Genomic DNA, 14217 nt, shown 5'->3' on the forward strand with positions numbered 1-14217 from the left:
TGTGGACAGGGGCATTAATTCTCACTGGCTGGGAGGAGAAGAGCTGAGTTTCTGGTTTCTCAGGACTGTGGGAAGTGGGGGCAGGCACAACAGGGACCTCTGGTGAGTGGCCTGCTCCTAGGATGCTGCCTAGTGGGCTCAGGACAAATGTCTGGCCCTGGGACCAGTTGGGGCAGGAGACAAGGGAGGGCTGGCCCCAACACTGCTGTAGAGGCAGTGCCCAGGAAGGCCAGTGTGAAGGTTGTAGTCAGAGAAAAGGACTGAGGGTGCCCCCTGTGGACAGCCACAATTGTGGATGGTGGATTGACCTGGACACTGAAGCTGAGGAGCATTTGCCAGTGTTGCTTAGCTCAGCTGCTGTTCGGGAAGCCTTGCCAGCCCCTTCCTTCATCTCCTGCCCACTGTGTGCTTACCAGCCTTCTCTTTTCATTCCAGCCGCTCAGTTGGGAAAGAAGGTAGCTGTGGTTGATTATGTGGAACCTTCCCCTCAAGGTAGGCAGCCCTTTGAGGGCAGGTAGCCTAAAGTGGTGGGTCCAGGGAGAGGGGGGGCCTGGGTCATGTACAAAGTTCAGTTGACACATTCCTCCCAACAGCCCAGAGTCTCCAGAGGGTTTTATGTGAAAGCTGCTGTCACTGCAATGTTTCTTCAGGATTCTGATTTTTCAGACGACTCTGAATACTGTCATTGAGAGCAAATCCATGTAGCAAAGGTTCCCCAGGTTGTATTTCAGATACAACAACTTAAGGGAATTCCAAACAAATCAAGAAGGCCAGGCAAGCCCCCGATGTCCCTGCATGCATCCCACCAGTCATTGGCTATGGCTGTCCAGCAGCCTGCCTAGCTTAGCCATGTCCTTTTCTATGTCCAGGCACCAAATGGGGCCTCGGTGGTACCTGTGTCAACGTCGGCTGCATCCCCAAGAAGCTGATGCACCAGGCAGCCCTGCTGGGGGCCCAGATCCAAGATGCCCACCACTACGGCTGGGAGGTGACCCACCCCGTCCAGCATGACTGGTGAGAGTGGATGCTGGGTGCTCCCAGTGTGATTCTGCTATGTAACAAGCTGAGTAGGTGGTTTGCTCATCCATTCATCTTCACAGGGAGCTTGCTGTGGGACAGAGCGCTTAACTAGCAGTGACTCTGTCCTCCTGGACATTATCTGGAGACATTTTGGTTGTCGCAACTTGGAGGGAAGGTGCTGTGTTTGCAGGGTAGAGGCCAGCGACACTGCTGAGAAGCATCCTTCTGGGCACAGGGTGGTCCCAACCATAAAGAACTACCTGGCCCCTGGGCCAGTATTGCAGGGGTGCAGGGAGCTTGCTTTAGGCTCTGTTCTTCCAGGCAAGGGACTGGCTGTAGGTGGGTGGCACTGTGGCTCTGCTCAGAGCTGTCCACAGTCCCAGGCCAGCCACCATGCTGGCCTCAGTAGCTGCCACGGCCGACCCTCTGGTGGTACTCAGACAGGGCTACTAGCAGGAATGCCTCATGCTTCAGGACACAGAGTGGGCTACGTCATGCTGATGTGGACCAAAGTGCACACCACTGTCTGGTCCCTGGTTAAGGACAGCAGCAGTGGCACCTCAGGGTGAACATATGAGAGAGAGGGCTTCACAAAATTCATGGAAAAATACAATGAAAGGATAATAGACTATTTCTATGAACTTTATTTTTCTTTCACTTTGTATTTTGAATCGGGTGTAGGTTTACAGAGCAGCTCGTCAGTTTTCCATCCAACAATTCACATTTAGTTTCATGTCATTGACTGCAATCCCACCATGTAACATTCCTCATCCCACTTCCTCCCTGTGTTTCCTGTTTCCATTCCTCCTTCTTTCCTAACCCTGAAGGAACTTTGTCTTTGGGTCAGTGCTGCTCTTTTGATCTCACATGGTTGATTATTTAAGGAGTCCTGGTGTGGCGCTGTGGGCTAATGCATCAGCCTACAAAGTCATTCGAACTGCAAGGTCGGTGGTTCAAGCTCACCAGCTGCTCCTTGGAAACCCTATACAGGGTTGCTATGGGTTGGAATCGTCTCAACGGCACTTAACAACAACAACAACAACTCTGGTAGTGTAGTGGTTACGAGTTGGGCTGCTAACCTCAAGGTCAGCAGTTCGAAACTACCAGTTGCTCTGCGGGAGAAAGATGAGGCTTTCTGCTCCCATAAAGATTTACAGCCTCAGAAACTCTATACGGGGTCACTATGAGTCAGAATCGACTCCATGATATACAACAACAACATCCTAACAATGGAAGCCGCAAACTAAAATCTTGGAGTCCTGGTGTGGTGCTGTGGGTTAATGCGCTGAATTGCAAAGTCATTTAAACCAGAAGGTCAGTGGTTCAAGCTTACCAGGTATTCCTTGGAAACCCTATACAGGATCTCTATGGGTTGGAACCAACTCAATGGCACTTAAAAACAACAACAACCTCCTTAGTGTTGTTGTTCCCCATATTGTTTAGCTGAAAATGAGCCACGGGGGTGAGTTCCCTTCCAGACCTGAAGGGTGCCTAAGGGTCATAGTCTCTAAGCTCTCTCTGACCAGTAAGCCTTGTCTTTTTTTTTTTTTTTTTTTTTTTATGATTTTGAGTTTTGTCTCACATTTTCTTCCACTCTATTCTAAGACCTTCTAACGTAATCCTTTTCAGAGCAATTGGTCATGGTAGCTGGGCACCATCTAGTTTTTCTGGTCTCAGGGTCATTCCACAAACTTTTTGCAGCCCCCTCTTACTTCTATTGTGATTTTTAAGTGCCGTTGAGCCAGTTCCGACTCATGGTCACCCTGTATAATGTTTTCTGCCCTTTAAATCTTCACAGGAGCAGAAAGCCTCATCTTTCTTTCTCAGAGTGGCGGATGGGCTCGAACTGTGGAATTAAAGCACCTTCGTTTCTTGATATTTGCATCTAATAGTTTGTTATGGAAGAAGCCCTGGTGATGCAATGTTTAAGTACTCTCTGCTAACCAAAAGGTTGGTCATTAGAACCCACCCAATGGTTCCAGACCTGACAATCTGCGTCCTTTAAAGATCACAGCCTAGAAGACACTAAGGACAGTTCTACTTTGTTACACGAGGTCGCCAGGCGTCAGAACAGACTCAACAACATATGACAACAACAAATTTGTCATAGAACTCTGTAGCTCACATTTCTGTAGTGACTTTTCCTATTTTGTATAATGTCTTATCAGGAAGAAAATGGCAGAAGCTGTTCAGAACTACATCAAATCCTTGAACTGGGGGCACCGAGTTCAGCTACAGGACAGGTATGGCCCTGAGGTCCACTGGGGCTACACCGAGGGGTGGGTCTGGCTGGGAGACCCAGAGCAATGACTGGTTCTGGGGACCCAAGGGCCAGCTGCTTTGCAGGAGTCTGCTCCTATAAAGACTGACAATCTCAGAGTAAAGCACTTCTACTCTGTCCTTTAGGGCCGTGATGAGTCACAATGAACTCGAGGGCAGTGGGTTGGGTTTGGGTTTGGGAGTTTAGGTTTGGTTTGGCTGCTAACATGAAAGTTGACAGCTTGAACCTACCAGCTGTTTTGTGGGAGAAAAATGTGGCAGTCTGCTTCTGTAAAGATTGTTGTTAAGTACTTTCAAGTCAGTTCCAACTCATAGTAACCCTGTATAGGGTTTCCAAGGAATGGCTGGTGAGTGCCACAATAAGACTCCATTCTGTAAAGATTCGTCTTAGAAACCCTATGGGGCAGTTCTATTCTGTCCTATAGAGTCCACAAGAGTTGGGATCCACTCAACAAGGTGGGTAAAACCTGAGAAGGGAGCTGGTTGCCTGTGCCTACCCCACTGGGACTGAGGAATCTGAGTTTCTCCTCCTGGGGAGCTCTGGGCCCTTGGGATGATCCGTCTTGTGTGGCTTCCTGAAGACATCGGCTCTGGCAGGTCTCGATGGCCGATCACACTCACACGCCTTTGACATCGAGGGCTACAAAGTAACTCTGCATCCCCCAGCATCATTACCCAGCTTCAGAGTCAGGGTAGAGGCTGCAAGGCTGGAAGTGGTGAGGATGATGGGCTGTGGGGTGCAGGGAGCAACCAGGGCACATCCCCACAGCCTGGTCTCCATCATTCTGTCATTAGGCACTGTGGGGTCACAGTGGTCCTGGCCTCATGGTGTCCCTGAAGGCAGGGGATGGATGTCTGCCTAGTAGGAAGCTGATGGAAAGCTGGTTATTTGGGCTGCAGGGTGACTGGTGTTCTGGGCCCCTACTCCCTAGCAGACAGTGCTGAACAATGAGGCCTAGTTCTCCAGGAGGTCCCTCCTCCTCTCCCATTTGCACCTGCGCCCTGAGGACTGTGGCTCTGCCCTGGCACCTGTGGTCCTGTGGCCCAGGGAACTCTAGGGCATATGGGTGAGGTGCTCCTGCCTCCCCTCCACACTTCCCACGGGACTCTGGCCCTGCTGGTGGGCCTGCTCAGAGCATGTATGTGAGCATCTTGTTTTTTTTTCTTTTAAAACTTTTTTTTAAGAATTGAGTGATGGTTTTAGCATCTTGTTTTTTTACTGATCTAGAAATATTACATATTATTTCCCTTTTATTTTATGAGTATTACATTATTTTGTAATACTCATAAAATAATTGTGCCAAATACCCTAAAATACATTTCTACAAGAGATGCCACTAGCTACTTACTACCAGAGACTGTTTTCTTGTTTGTTTTACTTTTTATTGTAGCATCTTATTTTTATTTTGCAGAAAAGTCAAGTACCTCAACATCAAAGCCAGCTTTGTCAATGAGCACACGGTGTGCGGCGTCACAAAAGCAGATAAGAAGGTAAGTGTCTGATGCCCACGCCGCTCCCGTCTCTGCAGTCCCAAGCCTCCCCAGCTATTGGAACTAGAGGCAGATTCCTTAGAAGCAGCTCATGTATCACGCTCACTGGGGACCCTGGGGGGCACAAACGATTAAGCATTCGACTCAACTACTAGTCCAGTCTACCCCAAGGCACCCTGGCGATCTGCTTCTGGAAGGTCCCAGAAGCAGAAACCCCTGTGGAGCAGTTCTACTCTGCATGCATAGGATTACCATGAGTGAGAATCCACTTGTCGGCAACCCACAATAACAACGAGCAAGTGACGCTCACCTTTCCCGGCTGCCCTGTTGCAGTGTGGTTCTAAAGAGCAGAGGATCACACCCTCTGTACAGGGTTTTGTGGGCATGTGAGGAGAAGCCTGCCAGCACTTTGTAAACCATGAAGTACTTAGAGTAAGACTGTGTCTCTTTGTCCTCTCCTTCCTGCCTGCCTCCCGTTCAGCTGAACTTTAACTGGCATGCCAGCATCATGGGCCTCTGTGTCACTGACTGGAGGGGCCATACTATAGGGCAGGGACCTGCTGCCAGGGCACCTATGGGCACTTGACCCCCTAGGTGGGGAACCACGGTGTACCTGTTTGACCCACAGCTTTCTTTGGTTATTCTTAGACTCTGCTTTCGGCTGACCACATAGTCATCGCTACTGGAGGACGGCCAAAGTACCCCATGCATGTGAGTGTCCCCCATACAGGCTCACCTGGTGCATGATGCTTATGTTACCTATACCATAGCCCTGACTGCCGCGTGCCTCTGCTCTGTGGAGATGTAACTTACAGACTGTACAACCACCAGTCACTGCAGTCTCATCCCATTTCCATCACCCTAAAAAGAAATCCTACACCCATCAATAGGAGTCCTGGTGGTACAGTGGGTTAAGTGTTGGGCTGCTCATTAAAGGTCAGTGGTTTGAACCTACCAGCCACTCCAGAGGAGAAGGATGATACTATCTATTCCCATAAACTTTTTCAGGTTCAGAAACTCTAGGGAACAGTTGGTTGTGAGCCGCAACCAACTCAGAGGCAGTGGGCATTCCTGTCAGTGGTAACTCCCCACTCCCCTTTCCCACCAGCCTCTGGTAAACAGTGGCTAGTTGCATATTTTCTGTCTCTAAATATTTCTATTCTGGATGTTTCCTATGTGGAATCATACAATATAAGGTCTTTTCTGTCTGGTTTCTTTTACTTTGAAGCTTGTTTTCCAGGTTCATCCATGTTGTAGCATGTATCACTACTTCATTACTTTTCATGGCTGAATAGTATTTCATCTTATGGTTACCCACCTACTGCCGTCAAGTCCATTCTGACTCCCAGAGACCCAATAGGGCAAAGTAGAACCGCTCCATAGGGTTTCCGAGGCTGTCAATCTTTACACAAGCAGAATGCCTCGTCTTTCTCCCACTGAACAGCTGATGGATTTGAATCTGTGACCTTTAGGTTAACAGCCCAATGTTTAACCCACAGCACCACCAGAGCTCCTGTTGTTTGTCTAGACCACATTATTGATCTGTTTATCAGCAGAGGGACATTTTCTTCCCCATCTTGGCTATCATGAATAGTGCTGCTCTAAACATCACTGCTACCTTTTTTGTGTGGACACTTGTTTTATTTCTCTTGAGTATATTTCATTGTAGACCAAGGTGGGGAGTGGAATTGCTAGGTCATATGATACTGTGTAATCCTTTTTTTTTTTTTTTTTTTTTTCATTAAGGTTTTTTTTTTTTTTTTTTTTTTTTTTTTTTTTTTTTTTTGGTGAAGGTTTACAGAGCAGATCAGTTTTCCATTCAATAATTCAGATTCATTTAGTTTCATCTCATTGATAGTAAGCTCACAGTGTAATATCACTTGTCCCATTTCCTCCCTGCATTTCCTGTTTCCTTCTTCTTTTTTAACCCTGAGGGAACTTTGTCCTTGGGTCAGTGCTGCTCTTTTGAGCTCAAATGGTTGATTATTCAAAGGGTTCCTGTTCCCCTTATAGACTATTATTTGGCTGAAAATTGAGCCATGGGGGTCAGTTCATTTCCAGACCTGAAGGGTGACTAAGGGCCAGTCTCAGGGGTTCCACCAGTCTCTATCTGACCAGTAAGCCTGGTCTTTTTTGTGATTTTGAATTTTGTTCTACATTTTTCTTCTGCTCTATCCAGGACCTTCTAAAGTGATCTCTTTCAGAGCTGTTGTTAATGGTAGCCGGGAGTCCCATTGGATTTTACAGACCTTTCTGTTTTCCTTGAGCAAACCCCAGAAATTCCAGACTTTATTTATTTAGTTTGTTGCCAGTTGGAATTATAAACTGTGTGAAATCTGTTTCCTCTATTTGAGCACATCTTACTCTCACCAACCAGGAAGAGGGGTCCTTGCTCATGTATCTCCCAAATGCACAGCTGCCCTTCCTCAGGTCACCTGGGGACAGGCTCCCACCAGGATCTGGGGTGATTTGTAATGATTCCTGGGGCATAGAGCCCTTCTGAAGGGGCCTGGTGGTCCAGCATCAGCCTTGCCCCTTGGACATGAGCCCTGGTCATATCCTGCTCCTCAGTCTCTCCTGCCCTCCAGCCCTGATCCTGAGAGGCCCAGCATCCTGCTTTGACCCACATCTCCCCTTCATGTAGCCCTCCTACCTCTGTGGCTAGGACTCTCCCTGTTGGCCGGGCAGCTCCACTGCCATTACAGACACTGCAGTGTCCCTGCTGGCAGAAGCACCCCTCCCATCTCTTCCTTTCCCAAGCACCCAGGACAGACTTATGGGAGACAACTCTGTGGGGACTCTGCAGCTCCCATGCCCACCCCAGGTGCATGCCCAGGATCTGAATCGGGGAAATCCCAGAGAGAGAAGAAAGATCCTCCCTGCCTGTTGCACCCACCTGGAGGACGCAGCTTTGGGAGCCAGGCAGATGGTGATCTGAGTCAGGGCCAGACAAGCCAACCTCTGTCCCCACAGAAGCTTCAAGTCAGTTTGGGTACTTATGCTGGGGCTGTGTGTGCAAGCAGGCAGCCTCTCTGAGCAAGTCCCCAGAGCAGACCAGACAACTCCTCTTACATCAATCCTTGTCTCTTGGTAGGTTGAAGGTGCTTTGGAGTATGGGATTACAAGCGATGACATATTCTGGATGAAGGAGTCCCCTGGAAAAACGTAAGGCTTAGGTGTGCGGGCATGGGTGCCTTTGTCCCTAGAGGGACTCTGAGGGTGCAGAGATCCCACATTGGTCCTCTTACTCTGGCACATTCATTCCCTTTTATTTATAAAAAAGAAAGCCCATGTCCTGTCCCCTCTGTGGGGCTGTGGGTGCACTGTGACTGTCTTGGATATGACAGTGTGAGTTCTATGTCTAGAGCAGTGGTTTTCCAGCAGGGTTCCACGAGTCACAGGGTCACAGTGGTCCTGTTGTGGACATTAGGGAGGTGTTGAGGGGAAAAGCAAGGCCAGGTCCCTGGGGAAAGCCCTCAGCCCCTCCACTGGCTGCCATCTAATATGTCCTCACTGTCTCTTGGTTCACATGTGGGCTTCCCTAAAATCTAGCAAAAAATCCAAAGGTCTTGGAAACCACAGCCCGGTGTGGGGGCAGGAACTACAGGTATGGGTCGTGGTACACAGAGCAAACAGGAATGTACTAAGTGAATTTCCTGTATCCCCCTACTTCCCCACCACCACTGGAGCGGGCTGTTACTGCCAGGGCACGCCTGCCTCTGGGTGCTTTAGGGACTTCATCTTGTAGTGACCAGGGAGGCCACCAGAGAGCAGCAGAGGCTTGGTCATCATGGAGCCTTGCGTAATCTGGGCCTTACCTTCCAGAAAATACCAGTGGAAAAGTGTGCACAGAGGCAAATGTGTGTGTGTGCCTGTGTGTGTGTGTTTCTGTGCAGGGGTGTATGTGTATGTATGCATGTGGGGGGAGTGTGCATGGGTGTCGTGTAAGAGGAAGTGGGAGCATGTGTATGTCGTGTGTGCAAATGTGTGTGTGTATAAGACTGTTTATGGGGTAGTGAGTGTCATTTTGGAGATAACAGGAACGTGTGTGTGTGTGTGTGTGTGTGTGTGTGAGTTGGAGTGTGTGTGCACATGCATGTGTATCACGTGCTTTGCTTGTACTCGTCATAGTCACACACTTCCCGCTACCCTTTGGTTCCTTGTCAGGTTTCAAGACCCTAGCATAGACGTCGTGTAGCTCACTGTACCTTTACATTACCGAGGACCCCCCCAAGTCACTGCTATCGGGTCCATTCAATCCTTTCTAGGCTGTAAATCTTTCTCGCGAGCACGGCTGGTCGGATTGTGCTGCTTCTCACATCTGACACGTGGACAGGTTTGCCGACCCCACCTCTGTCCACACATTCGGCACCAGCTCTTTATAAAGGAACACGTGGAAAGGCACGTTGCCTCCCCCTGCGGTGCCCATTCTTCCCGAGAGCACGCCTACTTGCCTGTAGCAGGTCCTTGTCCTTGCCCACGACCACCTTGGACCTTGGGCTTGAGCTGGTCTGCACCCATGTACCCATCACCTTCCGTGGGTTTTCCCAGGTTTTGTTTTGCCTGTTGATTTGTTATTTTCATGCCTGCATCCTGACTTTTATTGTGTTGACACACTTAGCTTTTTTTTTTTTTTTTCTTTATGCCATCATTTCTGGGTACTGGTTTTTAAAATCTCTGATAATCTTATTTTATCTACACTTCCTGTTATTAGTTAGTGTAAGCAGCTTTTTATATGTTTGTTGTTATTGTTGTTAAGTGCTGTTGAGTCAGTGTTGACTCATAGCAACCTTGTGTAGGGTTTCCAAGGAGTGGCTGGTGAACTTAAACTGCCGACCTGGTGGTTCAAATGACCTTGCAGTCCAGTGCATTAATCCACAGAACCACACCAGGACTCTGGACGCTTAAAATCAAGTGTGTCTCTGTGTGTTTGTGATAGTATATGTCTGTGAATATGTTGTGTCTGAGTGTGGGCATGTGAGTGTGTCTGTTGTGTGTGTGCGCATGAATGTGTGGGTCTGTCTCTGGTGTTTGTGAGTATGTATGGGATGCGGAGTCCTGGTAACACCACAGGTTAAGTGCAGGGCTGCTAATGGAAAAGTTGGTGGTTCTACCCCACCACCTGCCCTGTGGGAGAAAGATGAGACAGTCTGCTTCTGTAGATTGGCAGCCTTGGAAACCCTAGGGGAGCAGTTCTCCTCTGTCCTGTAGAATCTCTGTGAGTTGGGCTGGACTCGATGGCCTTTGGTTTGCTGGTGTATGTGCATGAATTGTCAGCTTTTTTACCTTTTCCTTTTCTTGGGAGTCCCTGGGTAATACAAATAGTTAAGCGTGGTTTAAACCCACTCAGAAGGGCCTTGGAAGTAAGACCGGGTGATCTACTTCTGAAAGGTCACAGCCTTGAAAACTTTATGGAGCAGTTTTACTCTGCATGCATGGGGTCTCCATGGTGACAAACAACAACAGCGCTCCTCTCATTGCTCCTCAAGAGGTTTGTGGGGGTACCAGTGTGCTCCTGGGTCCTTTATGCTGCACAGTATCTCAGCTTCTAACTTGGTTCACGATGGCCTGCCATGTGCCATGCTTTTTCTTTCTTCTTCTTTTTTTTTTAATAAAACCTGTCTTGGTGTGGTGCGTTAGGATAAGCACTGGACTGATAACCACAAGCTTACCACAAGGTTTGTAGTTCAAACCCACCAGCTGCTCTTCAGAAACCCTATACAGAGTCATCGTGAGTCAGAATTGACTCAGCGGCACTTAACAACCACAAATTCTTTTTGCACTTAATGACTTTTAGAGGTAGTATGAATTCAGAAAGGTAACAAGATTATTTTTAGCAAACTGCCATATTTTCTTCCAGAGCTGCCACAGGCCGATTTTGTCTTAGTCTGTGATATGGGTATGCTTGTCCCCGACCCACTGACCGGTCAGGAAGCCACGTTCCTATTCCAGGCTCCAAGACTGGCCTCCAGTCCCCTCGCACGTGTGCCCCACTTGTGCTGCTCATGTGGGTTTGGCGCCTGTGCGTCAATCTTCTCGTCTTCATTTTTGCTCCATTGATGTCCGGCCTCTTCCTGCAGACGTCTGGAATTGAGATGGACACAGCCTCACCATTTGGCTCCTGGTGCTGCCCCCAAGTGCAGCATGTCCTGTGTCCTGTTCCCCGCGTTTCCTTCCCACTTCATCCCTATCTGTATTACTATGCTTTCGGGCTCTTTCTCTGTGATACCCTAAAAGCAGCATCTCCAACCCGTAGAAGGTTCTGGGCTCCCGCTGGTTCCTTCCTTTACCTGCTGATGCTGGCGTCTGCTTGGGGGCTGTCTCGAAGGGACACCCAGGGCACAGTGGGTTCAAGCCTGGGCACAGTCCTGTTCCTCCGAGAGCCTATACGCGGCTGTGAAGACACAACCCCAGATATTTTAGTCAGCAAAGAAACAGTAGTGTTTATTTACTTCAGAAAAAAATTTTTAAAGGTTTTTTTTTTTTTTTAAAGCTCTTACTTTGAGAAGGAATCTAGGTATGTTATTGTTTAAGTGGGGGGGGGGGACGTTTGCAATGTATCAGTCACCCGTTTCGTTTTGAGCATGATTTATGTGAGGAAATGGGGTTTTTTTACAAAATTAAGCTGGAGATATATCCCTGTACGATGCTTCTGTGAAAATACCGCTTTTGTCCGGTGCTGTTAATGCAAGTTGTAACAGTGTAACATGGGAGTCAGTGTTTACATGTTACATTCCTCAGCTGTAGTCAAAATAAGCCTGCAGGGTCTATAGTAGCATTTCTGTATTTTATCAGCTTGGGCTGGGGCTGAGGGGGAGGCTGCCGCTCACACTTGGAGGGGCTGTTTCTGCCAGATTTATTTGCCTTATAAATATTCCCCGTGTTTATTTTAACTCGCTTTTAAAATGGAGCTGAAATGAATATGGACCCCAAGGCGGCTCTTCTGGTCCCAGAGCTGTGTGGGGATGGTCAAGGCTGGCTCCGTCCGGGAGGCCTGGTCGGCTGGCTCTGGGAAGCCGGTGCAGGGACAGATTCTTGTCCACGTGAGCAGCTCGCCTGTGCCTGCCTGTTGGCTGAGGGTGCTACATTGGATTGTCATCCCTGGGACCAGAGGGTGGCCGTGGGCGGTCCCATGGAGTCCTTTTATGGCTCTGTAGCTTCACACTGAGCTCCCTCCCATGAGTGGACACGGAGTGGCCCAGTGATCCGCTGCCTCATCCTGGATGCTGGGACTCACCTTTCAGCTGCTTCTGCGTGTGGCACCATGACCAGGAACTTTGGGTTCTGGTCAGCAGAGCCCAGTAATGGGAACTTGGGGTTCCCCAGACTCCCAGGACCTCTATGATGACAAACATTCCAGCCTCCTGAGCATTTGAGGACACTCTTTACTCTGTGCCCAGGTATCAGGAACCCAGGACTGGACAGATGTCAGGATGGACAGACTGAGCCAGTGGAGACACAGTTAGCAGAAGATCTTCATGGGATGACAATAGGGTACCAATACCAGCACTGGTCCTGGTTCGGGACTCTTGAGATGGGTCAAGTGTGGAAGGCCCCCCGAAGAGTGTCACGAGTTTGTGAATTAGGGATTGGATCCTCTGAGGCTGATGGGAAGGGGTGGTAGCTGCCCCCTTGGGAGAGAAGATGCTGTAGACAGCAAGGTGGGCGAGGTTTCGGGGAGCTCTGCAGGTATGGCACCTACAGGGTCTCCTACCTGAAGGCAAGCTTTGTATCTGGGCTGTTTTCCTTTTCCATTGTTCTTGTTTTCTTGTTTTTCTGTGGATTCCAGGACAGGTGGGAGAAGTGTGTGTGTCAGGGGGAGGTGGGCAGGAGTGGCCAGAGGGGGAGTAACTGCAGTGGGTGCTGCAGTGGGGTGGATCTTCCAGCAATAAACAGTCCTGTGGCACTGCCAACCGCCCAGTGCTTTCTATTGAATCCCCAGGACTCTGTGGAGATTTTAGGGGGAAAAAACAGGAAGGGTGTTTGTATAAATTGAGCTGATTTCACACTGCATGGCACATAACAACACCAACATCAAAGGTTTGGTGCAGTGGGTTCAGTGCTGTTCTGCTAATCCGAAAGGTCGGCAGTTTGAAGTGACCAGCTGCTTCAAGGGAGAAAGACGAGGCTTCCATAAAGACTGACAGTCTCAGAAACCCTAGGGAGCAGATCTACTCTGTCTTACAGGGTTGCTATGAGTCGGTATCAACTCCACGGCAGTGGGTTGGGGTTTGGTTCACTTGGAGTGTGGGACAGAGGCTTTAAATTAAGAGACAGATGGAGGTTTTTGAGCTCGGGGCTTCTGTTGTTGTCTGGGTTCCTTCCCCATTCAGATTCGAACTCAAAAGCCTAGAATCCCACGGTGGTTGTCTGAGTGTAACTATTTAACGCTCAGAGTAGAGCTGCCCAGGTGGAATTTAGGATGGAATCGGGAGGACTTCTGGCAAGATGGTGGAGCAGGCAGACATGTAACAAAGGCCCAAGAAAACAAGTGAAATAAACACCCATGATAATCCTGAAAGCCTGAGTTTCAGAGCAAAGAACAGAGGATTAGATTGGATACCGACTTGGAGAAGAAGCTGGGCAACCCGTTGGCTGGCCTGCTGTGATGTGGCCATCTTGAACTTTTACAAGCTGCGTTTGATCAAGACTTGATAGCACAAACTCTCCCTGGTGAATGGTGACAAGAAGGCAACTGTACCCATATGAGCCAGCCATACCCATAAATTCTGCAGCCCCATCCACTGGACAAGGGCCACTACCAGCTCCTGACCAATGATGGATAGCAGCCCACATCAGCCCTATCCTCCCCAGTAACACTACATTGTCTAGAATGGAATTGGAGCCAGAGACTGAAGGGAGTAGCTTCCTGTGTGGGCTGAGGCTTCTTGATCCTGGTGTGTTTTTGCTTTTTTAATCCACTGGTGGCGAGTTCAGTTCTAGTCCTAATGAGTGACAAAGGCTCATAGTCTCAGGGGTTCTACCACTAAGCCTGGTCAGACCTGTAAGCCTGGCCTTTTTTATGAATTTGAGTTTTGCTCCATGTTTTTCTCTCACTCTATCCAGAACCCTCTATTGTGATCCCTTTCAGAGTAGTCAGCAGTGGTAGTCAGGAACCTTGTTGTTTCGCTGGTCTCAAGGTGGTAGAAGCTGAGGTCGTGCGGTCCGCGAGTCCTGTGGAAGCTAAGGTCATGAGGTCCATGAGTCCTTGGTTTAATTGTTTCCATGTGTCTGTGATATTGTGATGTCTCTTCTTGCTCCATATGGGGAGAGATCACTAGTTGCACCTTACATGGCCACTTTGCTCTTGATCTTTTCATTGAAGTCCGGTGTTTCCGTCCCTCAGAGACTGACTGTGATGCAGGTGGGCAGCCTCTTCTCCCTAGATGAGGAGCTGGTCCCTGCTTCTAGCACCACTACTCTCCT

The 14217-nt window shown here is 48.9% G+C and overlaps 1 protein-coding gene across 1 annotated transcript in view; it reads left to right on the plus strand.

Moving 5' to 3' along the window:
- Positions 1-14217, plus strand: part of TXNRD2 (thioredoxin reductase 2) — a 79627-nt gene that overhangs the window by 25623 nt on the left and 39787 nt on the right. Inside the window, exons 3-8 of the mRNA XM_006875826.1 lie at positions 436-492; positions 870-1014; positions 3189-3263; positions 4713-4791; positions 5440-5502; positions 7886-7956. Coding sequence (XP_006875888.1) covers positions 929-1014; positions 3189-3263; positions 4713-4791; positions 5440-5502; positions 7886-7956 — 374 coding nt within the window. The 5' untranslated portion in view covers positions 436-492; positions 870-928. The remainder of the gene's footprint in view (positions 1-435; positions 493-869; positions 1015-3188; positions 3264-4712; positions 4792-5439; positions 5503-7885; positions 7957-14217) is intronic.

The sequence above is a fragment of the Chrysochloris asiatica genome, unplaced genomic scaffold (genome assembly GCF_000296735.1).
Source record: "Chrysochloris asiatica unplaced genomic scaffold, ChrAsi1.0 scaffold00340, whole genome shotgun sequence".
NCBI lineage: Eukaryota > Metazoa > Chordata > Mammalia > Afrosoricida > Chrysochloridae > Chrysochloris > Chrysochloris asiatica.